Here is a 16,200-nt window from a genome sequence, read left to right as displayed (position 1 = left end):
CTCAGAGTGAGTATCTAGTTCTGCTCCTGCGGGTCTTCACCCCCTGTTGGGGTGACCCAATACAAACCACAGTTCCAAGCAGCACTTACTTCAGTCCCCCTAGATTCTTCTGGCCCTAGACCTGCCAGGCTGCTGCTTACTTTCTTCCCAGCCTGCTCTCCTTTCTGTCATGTTTATCTCCTCTCACACCTTCTCCGTATTGGCCACCTTAGCTTTGTTGCTATGTTAGCAAAGCCATTCAAAACTGCTGATGCTAAAGGTCCCTCTGGTCTTATCCTTCATGTAGCCAGACTTGATCTCTTCTCTTCTCTTCTCTTCTCTTCTCTTCTCTTCTCTTCACACAAGCTAAGAAGGTAAGCTGAGTCATACAATATTACAACAATGTGAACACATTTAACAGAGAACTATCACAAAACTCCTATTCCATTACATCTTGCCAGAACTTGAGCCTGGCTGTCTTTTGGAAGCGCTTTAAGACCTTCTTATTTGGGCAGGCATTTAGTAAACAAAGCTAGGCTGACTATATTTTGGGCAGGGGTGGCCAACCTGTAGCACAAATGCCACAGATGGCATGGGCAGCCTCTGTGTGTGGCACATGGCAGATTGAGGAAGGGACAGGGTGCATGGTAGCAGGAAGCAGAATGTTGAGCAGCAGATTGAGTAAGGGAAAAGGATTGAAGTGGCACTCAGGTAGGGTGTATGGCTAATTTGTGGCACACCTGCCAAAAAAGGTTGACCCCCTCTGTTTAGTCCGTCTCCCTTTTATGTTGCTATTGTAGTTGTTTTGTTCTCTTGCCATTCTCCTGTTCTGTAAGTTCTTCTGTTATTTTATTCTAAGCTTCCCTTTATTGGGAAGGGTAGTATATAAATTGAATTATTATTATTATTGTTTTTAGACAAAAACTATACTGACTTAAAACAGGTATGGGGAACTTACTGTATATGAGCTGCTCTATGGTAACAGTTTTCTGTCTGTTCCTGTTGTGTGGCAAATGGTAGCTAAACTGGGGAAGCTTATCATGGCTTAGCTTCCACTTACTGTGGGATAGAAACAGATATACAAAACTGTTTACACACAGCAACTGATGAGCAGTTGTCTGGTTCCCACCCCACTTTTAATTGTCCTTTTGCCTGCAACTTAAAACCATGGATTTGGGGGAAGGGAGTTGTTATTTTTTCACATGCACACTGAACGTAACCTTAGGTGGTACTTTTGGGGGAAGTGAAACCTTGTACCTGTCGATCTACAATTGTTGGCGGATTTGAGAATTTCCAGGGAGTTTGCCTGCAATAGTTATGCAAGCAATGAGTTTTCAGAGTATATCTGTCTTGGCACTGTCTTTATATGAGCTAAGGGTAATTCTTTTCTAGGACTCAACTCACCAGAGTTACTTCAAAAATAGGCATACTTTTCAGCTGTCTTGAAGTTACTCTGGTTGAAATGAATTATACAAATGTTTCTCTTTGCCGACTCAGTTTCCTGTAGCATTCAGAACAATCTGAAATATACTTAATTTCCCTTAAAATTCACCCACTTTGGAATAACCACTCTGATGTCCCTTCTAAAAGTGTATTGCTGCTCATCTATTCACTAGTTTCATGTGAAATCTCTACTAATTCCATCTACACATCTGTTTTGGCATGTAAGAGTTTACCATCCTATCTAGGAATAGAAAACTGTCCTTCACAGTGGAGGGACTGTACAGCAAAAGTATGGATTCAAAATATGAAATTAGAAGACACCTATTTTTAAAGGGGGGGGGGTTGGAGATAATGATTAGGAGGAAAAGAGTTCTGGGGTTCATTAATGCTAATGAAACTTTTGAATGCTTTCACCGTATTCGTTCTCAATTAGATATGGTCAGATGGCACTATGTTACCTTTGGCTTAATCTCAGTTTGCTCATTCAGTCCCAGAAGAATATATGAACAATATTCCTACTACTTGAATCCAAATTTCCCATCAAAACACATACACAACAAGGAAGAAAATTAGAACAAATAATATGCATTACCATATTTTTGCATATAACACACCCTCCATATATAATGCATACCGTGTTATTGAAAGGCATTATGAAGAAAAACAAACGTTCCATAGTTATGGCTGCAGAGAGCAGTAACCGTGCTTAATGTTCAACTGACTCACCCTCCCTTTCCTGCTTAACTTAAAACTTAGCTGTTCTTGAACATCGGGGATCTCGAATCTTTAAAAAAAAAAGAAGAAAAAAAAAGCTAAAGAGCTGTGAAATAGAAGAGAAGACTAGAAGCCCTAACAATCAACAAAATTCACCTAAGAAAGGTTAGCTTCGTTAGTGGAATGTCAAGACCATTAAAAAAGAGAGATGATCTTTAACACCTCTGAAATGAAGAGCAATGGGCCACTGATATCCTCAGCTGCCTGAAGAATAATACCAGAGCTGCTACACTGTGGAGCAGGGATCAAAGCAGGTCCCCTTTTAATACACACAACCCAATTACGAGGGGGCTGATTTTGAGGGGTGGGGGTAGGTGTGCTGTATGTGAGAAAATATGGTAATACTTCAAATGGAAGTGGTAAATCAAACTGGTTTCATTCCTCCCTTCTGAATAACCTACAGAAGTCCCTTTAGCTCCGTAATTTTTTATGCATGTGAATGTATGGATATGATCACTACAGTACTACTAGGTCAACATTAATCATTTTTTATCATGGCGCTAGATGGCTGGACCACCTAATGCTGGACCTCTTCCAACAGCCTCACCTGACAACGCCAAGATGACTTTTCACTGTCTTTACCCTTTCCATGGCTTCCAATTTCCAGCAGTTCTGCTCCCTGTAAAGGTGCATGTGCCCCAAAATGGTCTCTAATGATCGTTCCTCCTACAGTCTCTTTTGCCCCCATATATTCCCATGCAAAGTTCACAGCTTCAAAATAAGGGTATTGACACTGATTTTAAACTGTGCTTCAAATTGAAGAATTTGTTTAAATTACTGGTTTAAACCACATTCAGATTTGTAACATGAATCTGAAAATGTGTGTTACTGCAAACAGAGTTCATGATAACTAATTTAAATTATAAATGCTGTATTTTGTAATATTTTAAAGAAAAAAATTGTAATGATTAAGTGTCTCATTAAAATAAATGTTTTAGGCAAAACCAATGCATTAAAAATTAAGCATCTGATTTTGTAAGCATTTACACAAGATGCATAACTGTTCCTTATATACATAGTCCTGTTGACTTGAGTGATGCCTCTCATGTTGAAAGTTAAATATGTAGATACGTTTGCATCATCTGAGGTAATACTTTGTTTGTGAAACTCATAAGGGCATAAAATTGTGCCACAGCAAGTCGAAATGCTTCAGCATTAACCATGAAAAGTTAGTTGGACTTTCAACACAAGCTCAATTAACATCTAACAACAGGCACAGAGGAATATAGTATAGCTGAAGCATTTCTGCTTTGTTGACTTATTCAAGTTCAGTTTATCAGAAGGTAGTATTGATTTAAAATATTGACTGTTGGTTTTATATTGAGTTTTAGTCAGCAGAGGGTAGGAGCTCAAACTCTTTCCTCCCCACTGACTATAGATCTGGAAGGAGTTTTCTTAAGTAATTCTTTTATCTGGGTGTCTGTTTTTTCCGTATTTACCACAGAGGGGGTCAGCAGAGAAAGCAAGATAGGTATAGCCATTGCAATTTTGCCTGTGGCAGAATGAAAACAAGATTGTGAGAGGCAAGGATGTCTTAGGGTGATATCTTTTATTGGACCAACTATGTTGTTAGGATAAAGATAGACAAGCTTTGGAAAGAAAGAGAATAAAAAGATACCACCCTAAGACATCCTTGCCTCTTGCATAATTTTTGGACCGTTATGGCTACAGTTAGCAAAATTCGTCTTACTTAAACATAGCAGAATGCTATCCAGCTTCAAAGGCAGGACAGGGATGTATTTCAGTTAAAATAAGAAAAGATGATCATTGACTATCTTTGTGTCACTTTCAGAAGTTCATTTTTTGTATTATTTCAGAAGTTCATTTTTTGTATTATCAGTAGCATATTTTGTGTGTTGTCGTATTGGCCATGTCTGGAATTTTGTGACTTCCTGGTATCGTTACTCTTCTTCATATTCTTTATTATTAGTATAGTGTCATACATGCTGCTGTGCAACAAGGGTTTTCTAGACACTTAAGATAGGGGCACTATCTCAAGGTAAGTAACAAACACATTCAGATTTATGCAAACAATAAGCAATTAGTCACAGGAAAGGATGCAGACATCATCAGGAAGATTAGCTTTGGGAAAGCAAGATTTGTTGGCAGATCTGACAATTTCCAGGGAGTTAGCCTACAATAGTTATGCAAGCAATGAGCAATTTGGGGCAGAAGTAGGAAGAAAAATGGTAGAGGTGTATTAAGTATTGTGAGAGTTGTGCAGGACCTTGAAGATGAGATTAATAGGGAAAACTGGATATGAAAAAATGGATAATGCTTTAGGCCTTCTTTTAGCATAGGGTATGCCAGTAGTTGGGTTCTTGCCTTTCTCCACCTCTTCCAAACCTGTAAATGAGTCCTGTTTTATGAAGAAGTAACTTATTGTTCAGTACCTGATTGCTGATATATCACACTGTTTTTGGCTAAATGGTCACTAGCCTTTCATTTTACACACTTCTTTTTGGCTCCTCTGAGCAAGTTACTGGTGTAACATGTGAATAAGGCATTATTTTTGTTTCTGAAGGATTTGGGTTCTTGCACTCATAGGGTTTGTGCATCTTACTGCCTCTTTCGTATAGTATGGTATTCCTGATATTTGTTTTGAATATAAGTATATTGAAAATGTGTTCTGATTGATCTTTCATTTACTATCTGTGTGTACTGGAGTATATAATCCTTGGCTGTCCAACATTTCTATGTTTATTTTATGTTCTTTTCTGCTTGTGTTTTAAAACATTAAAAAAGAAACCTCAGTGATATAAACTGGACCGGAGGTAGTGATGTGAACTGGAGAGGGAAAGAAAGGTTTCAAGTAGGGTCTCCTCCATTAAAATTCCATTTAATTTAGCTGTCATGTCTTTAGAGTTTGAAGTCCCATATCAAAACCCTTCAATACCTTGTTGATTGAAACCTCGGATCCTGTTTTGTTTTGCTTTTTAAAAAAAGGATTCTGATGAAACCCTTCATTACATTACTGACCAGTAATGGTTTACCTTGGATTATGTGGTCCTTTTGTTATGTCAGATCCTGGCATTCCAGAGGAGGATATTGGTTCTGTAGCCTATGAAAAGCATCCACAAAATGGGTGGAAAATACACTTTGAGCAAGGGAGGGGGAAGCAGCTATAGTGCCAAAATTGACACTTTAATCTCTTCCAATAGAAGAGCAGTTTCCGGGACCGATCAGTCCTTGTTGGTTTATCCATGTTTGTAGTGATTGGTTTTTTTTCTGGACTTCTTTGGATCCCGATTTCTGTTTTGGGGCTTGGAAAGCTGACAGTGTCTCTGTTTCACCTGTTTTTGGTATACCTTCAGTGAAAATATTTAGCTGAAAAACTAATGCACTAGCATTTCTCTGTCTTCATGGTGCAACAAAGCAGTAAAACTCTTTGTTCTCTGCTTATGCAGCTTTGAGAGATGTTAGGCATTGATGTCTGGAGGGAAGGGAGCCAGCTATAGTAACGCTCCTTGAAGAGGTTGTTGGGAGTTGAGGTAACGAATGACAGGTTGCGGGGTGCAGAATATTGAAAGATGTTTTTGTTCTGTGTACTTTCTCATTTAATCTAAAAATAATACCATATGTTTAATATTATTAAGGACTTTTCTCATAAGCGTAATAAGTCATGCCTGAAGAAGATGATTGCAGGCAGAGACAATTGTTTTCTTCTGCCATTTAACCTTCTAGTGATTGTACCTAAAAATGGTTTCATATCTTAGTCCATAATAAATGTCTTTTACTGAGGTAGTGTCATTGAGCCGTTAGAAATGGAACTGAACATCTGAACTCTATCAAGTTTTCTTTCCAGTTTTGTTACTGATTGACTGTGTGACCTCGCTCCCACCGTTGGATTTCTGCTTCACAGAAACTGAGTCTAATAACCACCTGCTATTAAAACTGTTGTAAGGGTTAATCTGCAAGGTGCTTTAAGAGACTTTAATGAATGGTATTAAATAAATGCAAAATATTTAATATTTTATTGTATGTCATTGTTTAATCTTAAACATGGAAACTTAATTTTTAATGTGACATCCTTGGGGCAGTTTCGCAATGATCGATGTTTTCTTTTTAATTTCTGTATTTGCCCTTTGGGCACATCTGTTTGTAGGAAGACTGACGTGAATATTATGAGGGTCACCTAAAGAAGGAAATTGTCACTAAGAAATCAAGACTATGGATATTTTATGGGTTGTTTCTCCGTAATTTTACATAATTGCATCCATTTTTCTGGGAACGCTTTTCATGTTCAGATTGTCCAGGCTCTTAGCTAAGTGTTTGTTGAGGATACCTCCATAATTAAACTAGCCAGGTTTAGATTTTGACCTTTCATATTTTGCTTCTGTACTGTTTGTGGTGCAGTGTCTGTCTTCAGCAATAAAAGGCTTCTACTTGGAGGAGCCCAGGAAATTCTCCTTCTTCCCCTCTAGGCAGTAGTGGGAAAGCCATGCTTGGAGATAGACCCAATGTTTGAAACCACACTTGAACCCCCACTTAATCTCAAGAAGAGAAGACGTGTGGGGGGGTGGGATTTAATAGCAGTCTTCAGCTACCTGCAGGGTGGTTCCAAAGAGGATGGAGCCAGACTGTTCTCAGTGATGGCAGATGACAGAACAAGGAGCAGTGGTGTCAAGTTGCAGCAAGGGAAGTTTAGGTTAGATATTCGGAAAGACATCTCACTAGGAGGGTAGTAATGCACTGGAACACATTACTAAGAGGGGTTGTGGAGTCTCTGTTCTTGGAGTTTTTTAAGATACAGTTAGAACCTTGGCTGGGATGATCTAGTTGGGGCTAGTCCTGGTCTGAGCAGGGAGTTGGACTAGGGCTAGGGACAGACATTACACACAAACAAGTTTAAGTGACCAGAAACCAGTTTAAACCTGTAACAGAACTGATGTTCAGTGCACATAAACCAGTTTGAAAATAGATTAAAATGATTTGAGGTAAACCTGGTTGAATGTAAAATCAGACTTAACTGATTTAGGTCAAACCAGTTTATGTACTGTCTGTCCCAGACCCCTTAATGGTTTAAGTTAAACCAGACTCCCCCAGCATGCTCTCTGGGCTGGGCAGGGCTCCCTCCTTCACAGCAGAGCTGGCCCTTCTCTGCTCCTCTGAATGTCTCCGCCTGGCTTCCCCCTGCACCCCCTCTCTCCCCCCAGCTAAGCAGGGATTCTGCTGTCCCCTCTGCCATACACAGACACCTCAGCATTAGCTAGCAGACCACATGCTGTCTACAGTCCGTGCTGTGACACACGGGACAAAGGCAGAATCAATAGGTAGCTGGTAATGTCCCTCTGCTGTTTTTTTTAATAGGGTGATAAACACTGAGTTAGGGGTGATAAATGCTGTTATCAGTTTCCTACTGGGCTGGTCAGAAGCATGGGGGGGAACCCCTCCCTAATCAGAGTGCCCTGCCCAGGCCTGGCCACGCCTCCCTCAGCTCAGCACTGTGAAAGGGAAGGGAGGGCTGCTCTAGTACCCCCCGGCTTCTAGCCTGAGCCACTGCAGGCAGGTGCCTGCATTTCTGGGATGTCTTGGCAGTTGCAAACTGATTCAGCCTAGCCAGGTTAGACTAAGCTGCAAAGATTTAATCAATTCAGGCTAAGCATTTTTTAATGTCTATCCCTAGCTCTGATGACTTTCTGAGGTCCCTTCCAAGCCTAATTTTCTATGATTCTGCCTGGCTGCCTTTGGAAAATACTGATGCATTTGTTTGATCAGAAGCTGATTTCTGAGTTTCCCTTTTATGCGCACCTCCTCTCAAATCTTCTTAGAAATCTGGTACTTGGGCAGCTTGCAGGATTTTGGCTCCCAAGTAAGGAAGTTTTTTTTTATGCTTGAATATACTTTATATACAGTGAAACAAAACACTGCAGTAAAATACTACTGGCTATAGTAAGTACATATTTGTGACAGTGAGAATTTTCTCCTAACCTGCACCCAAAATGCTGAGTCCTCAGAGAATTGAAGATATTCTCTGCCTCTCGCTAAGGGCTCTGCATGTCACAGAATTGGACCTTACATGAGTGTTGTCTAGCTTTTTTCAAAAGATTAGACTCCCAACTTAATTGTAGTCACATACCTCGTTTTCTTTAGGGAAGGAAAGTGTTAAATTCTTATTTGTACACTATTTTCCCTGACTCCCTTTCTACTCACCTCACTAATCCAGAGGCAGTTGAACATGGGAGATGTGTCTGTGGTGTATCTTGCACTCTTGCGCAACACGTCATCAACCAGAAACTGGAGATTTGCTTCTGGGATCTGTTTCATTACCGTGCTGGTAAAGGTTTGGAAGGGCATTCTGTGTGATGTGGCACTAGCACTGTGCAGTAAGTTTTTCTAGCACAGAGTTCAGCTAGCTGTATTGGTTTAATAAATCTTTTATCATTCATATGTATATATGAATAAAAATATTTTAAAATCTGCTGCTTTTTTAATTATATGCAGTAGCATTTTTTTCACCTTTTGGAGCAATGTGAATCAGAATTTTAGTTTTGAATTTTACTATAAAATCCAAGATATACTAGTGTACCATTGGCAAATTAATGTTAAAGTTAGGTGTCACTTGACTGTTCTTGGTGTCGCACTGGTTTCCTGGTGCTTGCACTATAGCCTTAATTTAAAGAAAACAGTGTATGAATTTACATGTTTTTGCACATCATTTTAAGAGCTGATTTTAATAATGAATTTACATATTAGTGAAGAGCAACTTTTAAATATTCATTTTCAGACTTGTAATTTGCTGTCATTTGTCTTCTAGTCACAGATTTACAGAGCGGAAGAGCAAATGTCACAGCTTGCTTATTTTATTATTATTATTATTATAATTACTATATGTGGGGTTTGATGGAATAAAAATTGATTTAAAAATCACAAAACATTCTTTTTACCTATAGCATGTCTGCTTGCCCCCAAAAAATAACTGTAGGTACCCTGAGCAACAATTACATACTCAACTGTAAGTGAGGTATGTAGAGGCTCTTGGGAAGTGGTATTGTTTGTGCTTTATTGAGGGGGCGGGGGTTTAAGGGGGAAAGAAAAATATTGGCAAGCAGATACCTGTTTTGGTAATAAAATATTCTTTTTTAAAAATAAAAATAAATAACCATTTTCTAAGGTGCACTAAATCAGAATTCTTACCTTGTTTTTTATTCTGAGTAGTTTATACAGTAATCTCAATAACCTGAGCCTATCTGTTTGTTAGAGAACAATAAAATTGCATTGTTTGTAATAAGTACAGTTTTAAAATGCAAACATTCTATTTTATTTTTAAAATTATGCATGGAGTTGTTCAATTTTGCTGTTATCATTAAAATGCTAACAAGAATCGATAACTGCCCAGCTAAAAATCTAATTTGGATGCCTGGAATAATAAGGAGAAAATATGATAAGTAGTTGTCAATATTAAAGCAGGCTGAAGGAAGAAGGCTTCGGGCCTTGTAGTAGGTAGAATGAAACAGCAGATTTGAGTATCCACAATCCTTTCAGTATTAAATTTTCAGTAAAATAAAATTACTTGTATATGAAAACATAGCCTTTCCCCAGCTCTCTTTTTTTTCCTGATCAGCTGATGAAGAGACTAGCAGCTCGCTGCTTTGCTGGCTTGTTAATTTTATCCCCACTAACTGTGATTTCCGATAGCCGGCCTGCTGATAGTGGTAAGGTAAATATCCTTTTTCATTGCCGTCTTGAAGATTCAGTAGAACTACATCACAGGCATGTGTAGGTGTGTAACACATCAAAATCCGGTGTTCTCCGTATTTCTGTGTACAACTGAGTGCTTAAGGAGAGCAATAACATTAACTGTTGACAGCCTTGCATGCTGTATTTATTATTAGCATTTCTAGCTTTCAAGATTTGCGGAGAAATTTCCTTTTCTTAATCTTCGCTAGCTGCAGTGGTGTATAGTGGGTGTCCTGCTTTAGCCAAATGAATATTAATGAATTTGTGTGCAGATTTTTTTTCCTTCCTTTTCTTCCTAACTCATCAGATCTCAAGCCTCCTTCATAGTGGTTATCTGAACGCTGTGGAAGCATGATGGAAATTGTCTTTTGATTATTAAGGCCTAGTTTCAGGCTGTCCCTCAGGATTCTGTATTCATGTTTGTTCTATGGATTTGCACATCGGAGAATGCATAGGAAACAGATTTTGAAATCCCACTGGCGTTTTTAACATGCCAGGTTGTTTTGTGTTATGCACCAGCTTTTGTTCACAAAACGTGTTTCAAGAGACATTGTTCACAAGTGAGAGAAATTATGTCTGGGCTGTAATCACTCTTTTTATATTGATTGTTATACTCACATGATCATAAATATTAGCCATGTTTGGTGCTGTGGAGAAATGAAGGTAATTGCCTTATGATTAGAGCTCTTTCAGCTACGAGAAAGGATTGATTAGCATTTGCATGTACTCAAGGCAATATTGAGAGGCAAGAGGGACAAATATCAACATCAGTTATGTTCTGAGAAAGCATTAATCATAAAGCTTAATTTTAAGATTTTTAATATTTTCCTGTCGTCTCTCCCTCCCTCTCTTTCTGTCTCTCTGTCTCTCTCTCTGTCTCTGTCTCTCTTTCTTTTTAATTTCAATTTTCTTATGACCCAAGTTTCTCCCCCCACCCCCACCCCTTTGTGGATTTTTTCCCAAAGCAAAAAAAGAAAGTTCAGCTTCTTGGTTTCTCACATGGATCTGTTAGTCAGTGTATGAACAGGTTCCTTTTATACCTGGTTTGTTTTTGTAGAGATTTTATTATCTGTCTGCATAGTGCTGCTGGCTCTGGTTAAAAGCGCACGTTTACAGGTAATTGAACCTAGTGTTTATTGTTTGTGACTGTGTGGTATTTCTCTTTTTCCTTTTTTTCATCCGATGGTATGAGTGTTCTTTACTGTAAAACACTATTGTCACTGCTTCTGCCTCTCCATTGGTTACTATACTAAATGAGAATTATACAATTTTAGAGGTGGTTTTTTTAACTCTTACATGATTTGTAAGTCACTGAAACTCTTTTGTGCGAGAAGGCTGAATGTGGTGTGCTACTACCTAAGCATATGTATAGACAGAGCTGTGTATTCTTTCCTGCATTGGAATCTATGCCAGGTGCAAACTGTCCTGTGTGTAAATATGCACATGAAAGGATGTTTTCACTCATAACTACACCATGTATGACTGTTACAAAAGTGAACAAATTAATGTTTGACCTGCTGTAGAGTTGCTAGGAAAATACTACAGGCCCTCAAAGGTGTACAGTTGTAACTTGATAGGTGGAATTTAAGGTTTGGATTAACATGCATCTCTAAAGGAACTGGCTTCTTTAATTACTTTAAATTTGGTGTCTTTCTTATTGCCACTGACTGAATTTTCTCTTGAACTCTTATTGATAAATATAAGTATTTGCATCTTCCTTTAAAAAAAAAAAAAAAAAAAAAGGTGTTTTCGTGTTGAGTCCTTTGTTTTTAAAATGTAATTTTTCTGAATCTGGTTGGCAGGCAATTGAAGACGGCAATTTGGAAGAGATGGAAGAGGAAGTTCGGCTTAAAAAACGGAAGAGACGAAGAAATGTGGATAAGGATTCTGGGAAAGAGGATGGGGAGAAGGCAAAGAAGAGAAGAGGAAGACCCCCTGCAGAGAAATTGTCACCCAACCCACCTAAATTGACAAAACAGATGAATGCTATTATAGATACCGTGATAAACTACAAAGACAGGTGAGTGCAGAATTTTGTAATTTTTTTATTTATTTGGTTGTGTGTTGCTCTTCCAAAAGATTTGATAACAAATCAGCTCAGGAATGTTAGTGCAAGTTTTGTTTTTTGGGTTTTTTTAATAAAGGTGAACTTATATTGGGTCTCATCCTGCAAGCTCACCATGTACAGAACTTCCATTCTGTGCACAGAAGGCTTGCTATAGGATCTTATTGATACATGAAAGGAGTTGTTTAGAATTTGATTCATGAGCCGGGCATTAAATCTCTTTGTTTAGAAATGCCATTGCCTTATACAATTGAAGTATTTCTGAATTACAGTGAAACCTACTTCCTCCAGTTATAGGTAATGCCAACAAATCCGTTGGGGGAATTTGTTTTGTTTAATAATGCAAAATAGAAGTAGCACAAGTGGGATAGACAATCTTGTAATTTTATAGACTCCTTTTAGACCCCTTGACTTCCCTGCTGTTTTTGTGTTCAGCACAACTTCCAACTTGCTACCCCAAGACCTTGGTTATAAAGAACAGTTTTTCAGCTCCAATTATTTCTTTAGTCCAAGTCCATTGAAACATGTGGCTACTGTTTTATTATTTAGATTGTCACCTTGCCAATTTCTGCCCAGAGATGAAATGATGATTATGATTACATAATGAAGATATTGTGGTGAAGAAATAGGGATAAATGAAAAGAAGAACAAGTGGCATCCAGACTTTGCAAAAGGGAGAGAATGGTGGTTGGGAAGCACAATTGGGATTGGCCAAAAGGTTTGTTCTTCTGGGTGATAGATAGGTGGGGAAGAAAAAGTAGTGGCTGGGAGGGGAGAGGTAGAGGGGAGTTTTCAAGTTTTGAGGTATGGTTTGAAGTGTGCGCTGTTGTTTCTTATCTATAGGTTTTTTGTCATTTATTGTAAGCCAGTCTGAGCCTTTCTGGATAAGGTAGGATATAAATCTAAATAATGATACTTAGCTTTCCAATGAAAATACTACAGAAATATTATGGAATAGTGGTAGACCTCCCACAGATGAGCCTGAAGCTAGGTCACTATTAGAAGGCAACATTCAGTACAGTACATCTTTTCTAACTTACTCTAAATGTGGTGGGGGGACTTATATTTTACATGCCACGTAATGAACACATTTTAATTCTATATCCAAAAAGCCCTTTGCCTAAAAAACGTGATGCTTGTACTTTGTTGGCCTTCTTAAGGAAAGGCATCCTTATTTAGAGTTCTCTGCAGTGAAATTACAAACACACATAAAAGAAACTTTTATGGTATAAACTCCACACTAAGATATGAAGAGAAGGGGTTAACAAGAAATAATTAAATCCATGGGTATGCCTGGAAGGCACAATAGGGCTGGGAATGAATGCTTTGTCAAAGAGGAAGTGTATTTTTTTTTCTTTTCAAACCTAGACCAGATATCATTGGATATGGAAAAAACTGGCCATCTCTCTGTATTTCTTGAAAAGAAAACGTGCTAGACCCACATAAGGACATTGCGCGAGTTGAAATCAAGTAATTTTGTGATTTGCTTCAATGAGCGCAGCCTTGTGTAGAAACTCCTATTTTGATTTGAGTACCTTGATAATCCTTAAGTCAGTAAGAAACTAGCTTAAACTCAGTACAAAGTGCACTCAGTACGCTCAAACTAATTTAAGAGTATCCGTACATGGAGAACTACACTAGTATGACCAAATTGGTTCTTTTAATCCACTACAACATTTTTATCTGAGCCAAGCCTTAGACTCTGCTGAACTGCATGTACTTTCAAAGGGTGAGATGCCCCCTTTCTCTTACTTTTCCTGCTCCTTTTTTTATGGATCTGATAATAGGCAAGATTCAGTAAAGCATTGCTGAGCCTAACTTGTAGGTACCTAGCCTCTGCTAGGGTCTTAGCATGAGGTGTTTCAGAGTGGGGTGGAAAACAGTGACATGTTGGGCAGGGAACTGCCTTCAGTGAGCTGCCTTTCAAAGAACTGCTCAGGACTAGAAAGAGGACCATAATTATGAGCATGTACTTATTGATTCATATGTCTATTGGATTTATATGCTACCCTTCACAACCAAGGGTCAGGGTAGCTTACAGTAAGAGAATAAACAAAGGTGAGTGGCATATTCAAATAAAATATGATGACTGTAATTTATTGGCTAGGGTACTCAACTGAGAAGGGGATTCCGGGTTTCAGTCCCTGCTTCCGTTTATCTAATGCCAGCTTAATTTTTTTTTTTTTTAGGGCAGGGACAATCTTTTTGTTCTATATTTATATAGCACTTAACACAATGAGGACATTATCTGTGATTAGGGCTCATAGGTGCTACAATAACACTGATAATAATTATAATAACAATAACAGCTATAATAATGAGCACACTACTAAAGTCAGGATTCAGCTAGATAGTTATAAAAGTTAAATTAGTAGGCATATTTGAAATCAAGTAATCAACTTAATCGAATCATTACATTAACACAGCAGATGCATCTTATTCTAAAACAAGGGATTTGAGGAGGTAGCTATCCATTTAGTTGTAAACCCTACTTAAAGAACTATACCAGGGTAGTGAGAGCAGTTGGTCTGTTGCCAACACACCTGAAATGGTTTTCAGGCAGAGTTGTAGTGGTGTTTAGTAAGGAAAGGACACAGTTTTTCTGACATCTTAACACCATGTGTTAAATCTTAAGAAGACAAGCTCATGACTTAAAGGGTAAATATAGACAGTCAAAAAAAATCCAAGGCTGAATCAATTCAATCTTTGCAGGTTAGTTTAAGCTACATTGATTGAACCGATAAACAAGTGAACAGACATTCATTTTTAATTTTGGAAATACAGCCACATGCCTACAGTGGCCCAGGCCAGAATCTGGGGGGTACTAGAGCATATCTTCCTGCTCAGCTGGAGCGGACAGCTTGGACCAAAGCTAGCTCACCTGCCCTGCGAGGGAGGATTTGTGGGGAAGGTGCAAAGCATCCTGGGATGCTAGGGAACTGTGAATTAACTTGAATCTGGAGGGGATCTGAAACAGAAGCTCAATAAACCAATTTAACCCAAATCTGTTAAGTCTACATCCATCCAGTCTTAGCTTAAACCAGTTTTGACCCTTTTGGAAGAGGTTTGTATGCACTGAACTTCTGTTGTGTTACAGATTTGAGCCAGTTTCCAATCACCTATACTGGTTTATGTGTAATTTGTATCCCTAGCCAAAAGGGCACACTGAAAGAACTGGGGGTTTTCAGTCTGGAGAAGAGAAGACTGAAGGTGATTTAATAACAGTCTTCAAATACCTGAAGGATGATTACAGAGAAGGTAGAGATGGACTTTTTCTCTGTGGTCATAGGGGACATGACCAGGAATGATGGTCTCAAGCTGCAACAGGAACTTTAAGTTGGAGATTAGGAATTTACTGACTATGAGGGTGGTCAAATATTGGAACAGCTAGATAAATTGTAGAATGTCCATCTCTGGAAAATTTCAAGAGTGGGTTAAACAGACCCTTAGCTGGGATGGTTTAGTCAGGGATGATCCTGCATGGACTCTGTCTGCTATTTTTTTTTCAGATTTGGGACCCCATAATTCATCTTCCCATGCCCTAAGGCCAATGCTAACCCTTCCCCCACCCCCCCCACACACATACACATGCATACTTACAGACACTCCAGTAGTTTAAGCTCCCCCTTTTTCAGGTGTCCTATGCTTGTTGTGGGTACTTGGGTTTATATTTCAGTTGTTCAGGGACATGTGATAGTTGAAGCCAAATCAGACTTGGCCTTTAAGACAGAACACACCTAAACACAAATCCCTATCTCTGTTTCCTTAGCACTCCTGAGCATCTTTGAGATTCAATCAGTATTTTATAAGGAGACCAGATTCCTTCTTCTCTTGCTCAACCTTTTCCATTTTTTTTCTAGTCCCTCTAAAATGGCTTGTGAAGGAACAATTCTTTATAGGTTTCCAGTCCATAGTCTGGTGAGCTTCCTGTTTCCCTTCCTCAGGTAACCAATAGCTTAGTTACCAGCCTGCCTACATCATCCATTTTACAGCAACTATTGGATATATATTTAGGTTTCTTATAACAGCTTTTGCATCATTCCTTTTCAAACAAGAGAGAGTAAAGGCCTGGCAATTACAGCTGTCTGAATAAAGAAGTCCATGTTTGAAAAAAAGTGAAGGTAGGAAATGATTCAGAGCTCTGTTAACACCCTAAGAAGTATGCCATTTTCTTTACCAATATTATACCTTTTATAAAGAAACAAATTTTAGAATGTCTGAAAATATACAGTTATGCTATCTAGTGAGTTTCCCAGTGT

The 16,200-nt window shown here is 38.6% G+C and overlaps 1 protein-coding gene across 3 annotated transcripts in view; it reads left to right on the top strand.

Annotated features, from left to right (window-relative positions):
- The window catches only part of SMARCA2 (SWI/SNF related, matrix associated, actin dependent regulator of chromatin, subfamily a, member 2), a 191,539-nt gene that overhangs the window by 139,843 nt on the left and 35,496 nt on the right, over positions 1–16,200 (top strand). For all 3 annotated transcript variants that reach the window (XM_006260254.4, XM_059724765.1, XM_019478048.2), the window contains exon 29: positions 11,679–11,896. In XM_006260254.4, the coding sequence (XP_006260316.1) occupies positions 11,679–11,896 (218 nt within the window). The remainder of the gene's footprint in view (positions 1–11,678; positions 11,897–16,200) is intronic.

Source organism: Alligator mississippiensis, chromosome 3, assembly GCF_030867095.1.
Source record: "Alligator mississippiensis isolate rAllMis1 chromosome 3, rAllMis1, whole genome shotgun sequence".
Lineage (NCBI taxonomy): Eukaryota > Metazoa > Chordata > Crocodylia > Alligatoridae > Alligator > Alligator mississippiensis.
Note: the sequence above shows the minus strand (reverse complement) of the source record. Positions and strands in the feature narration are given on the sequence as shown.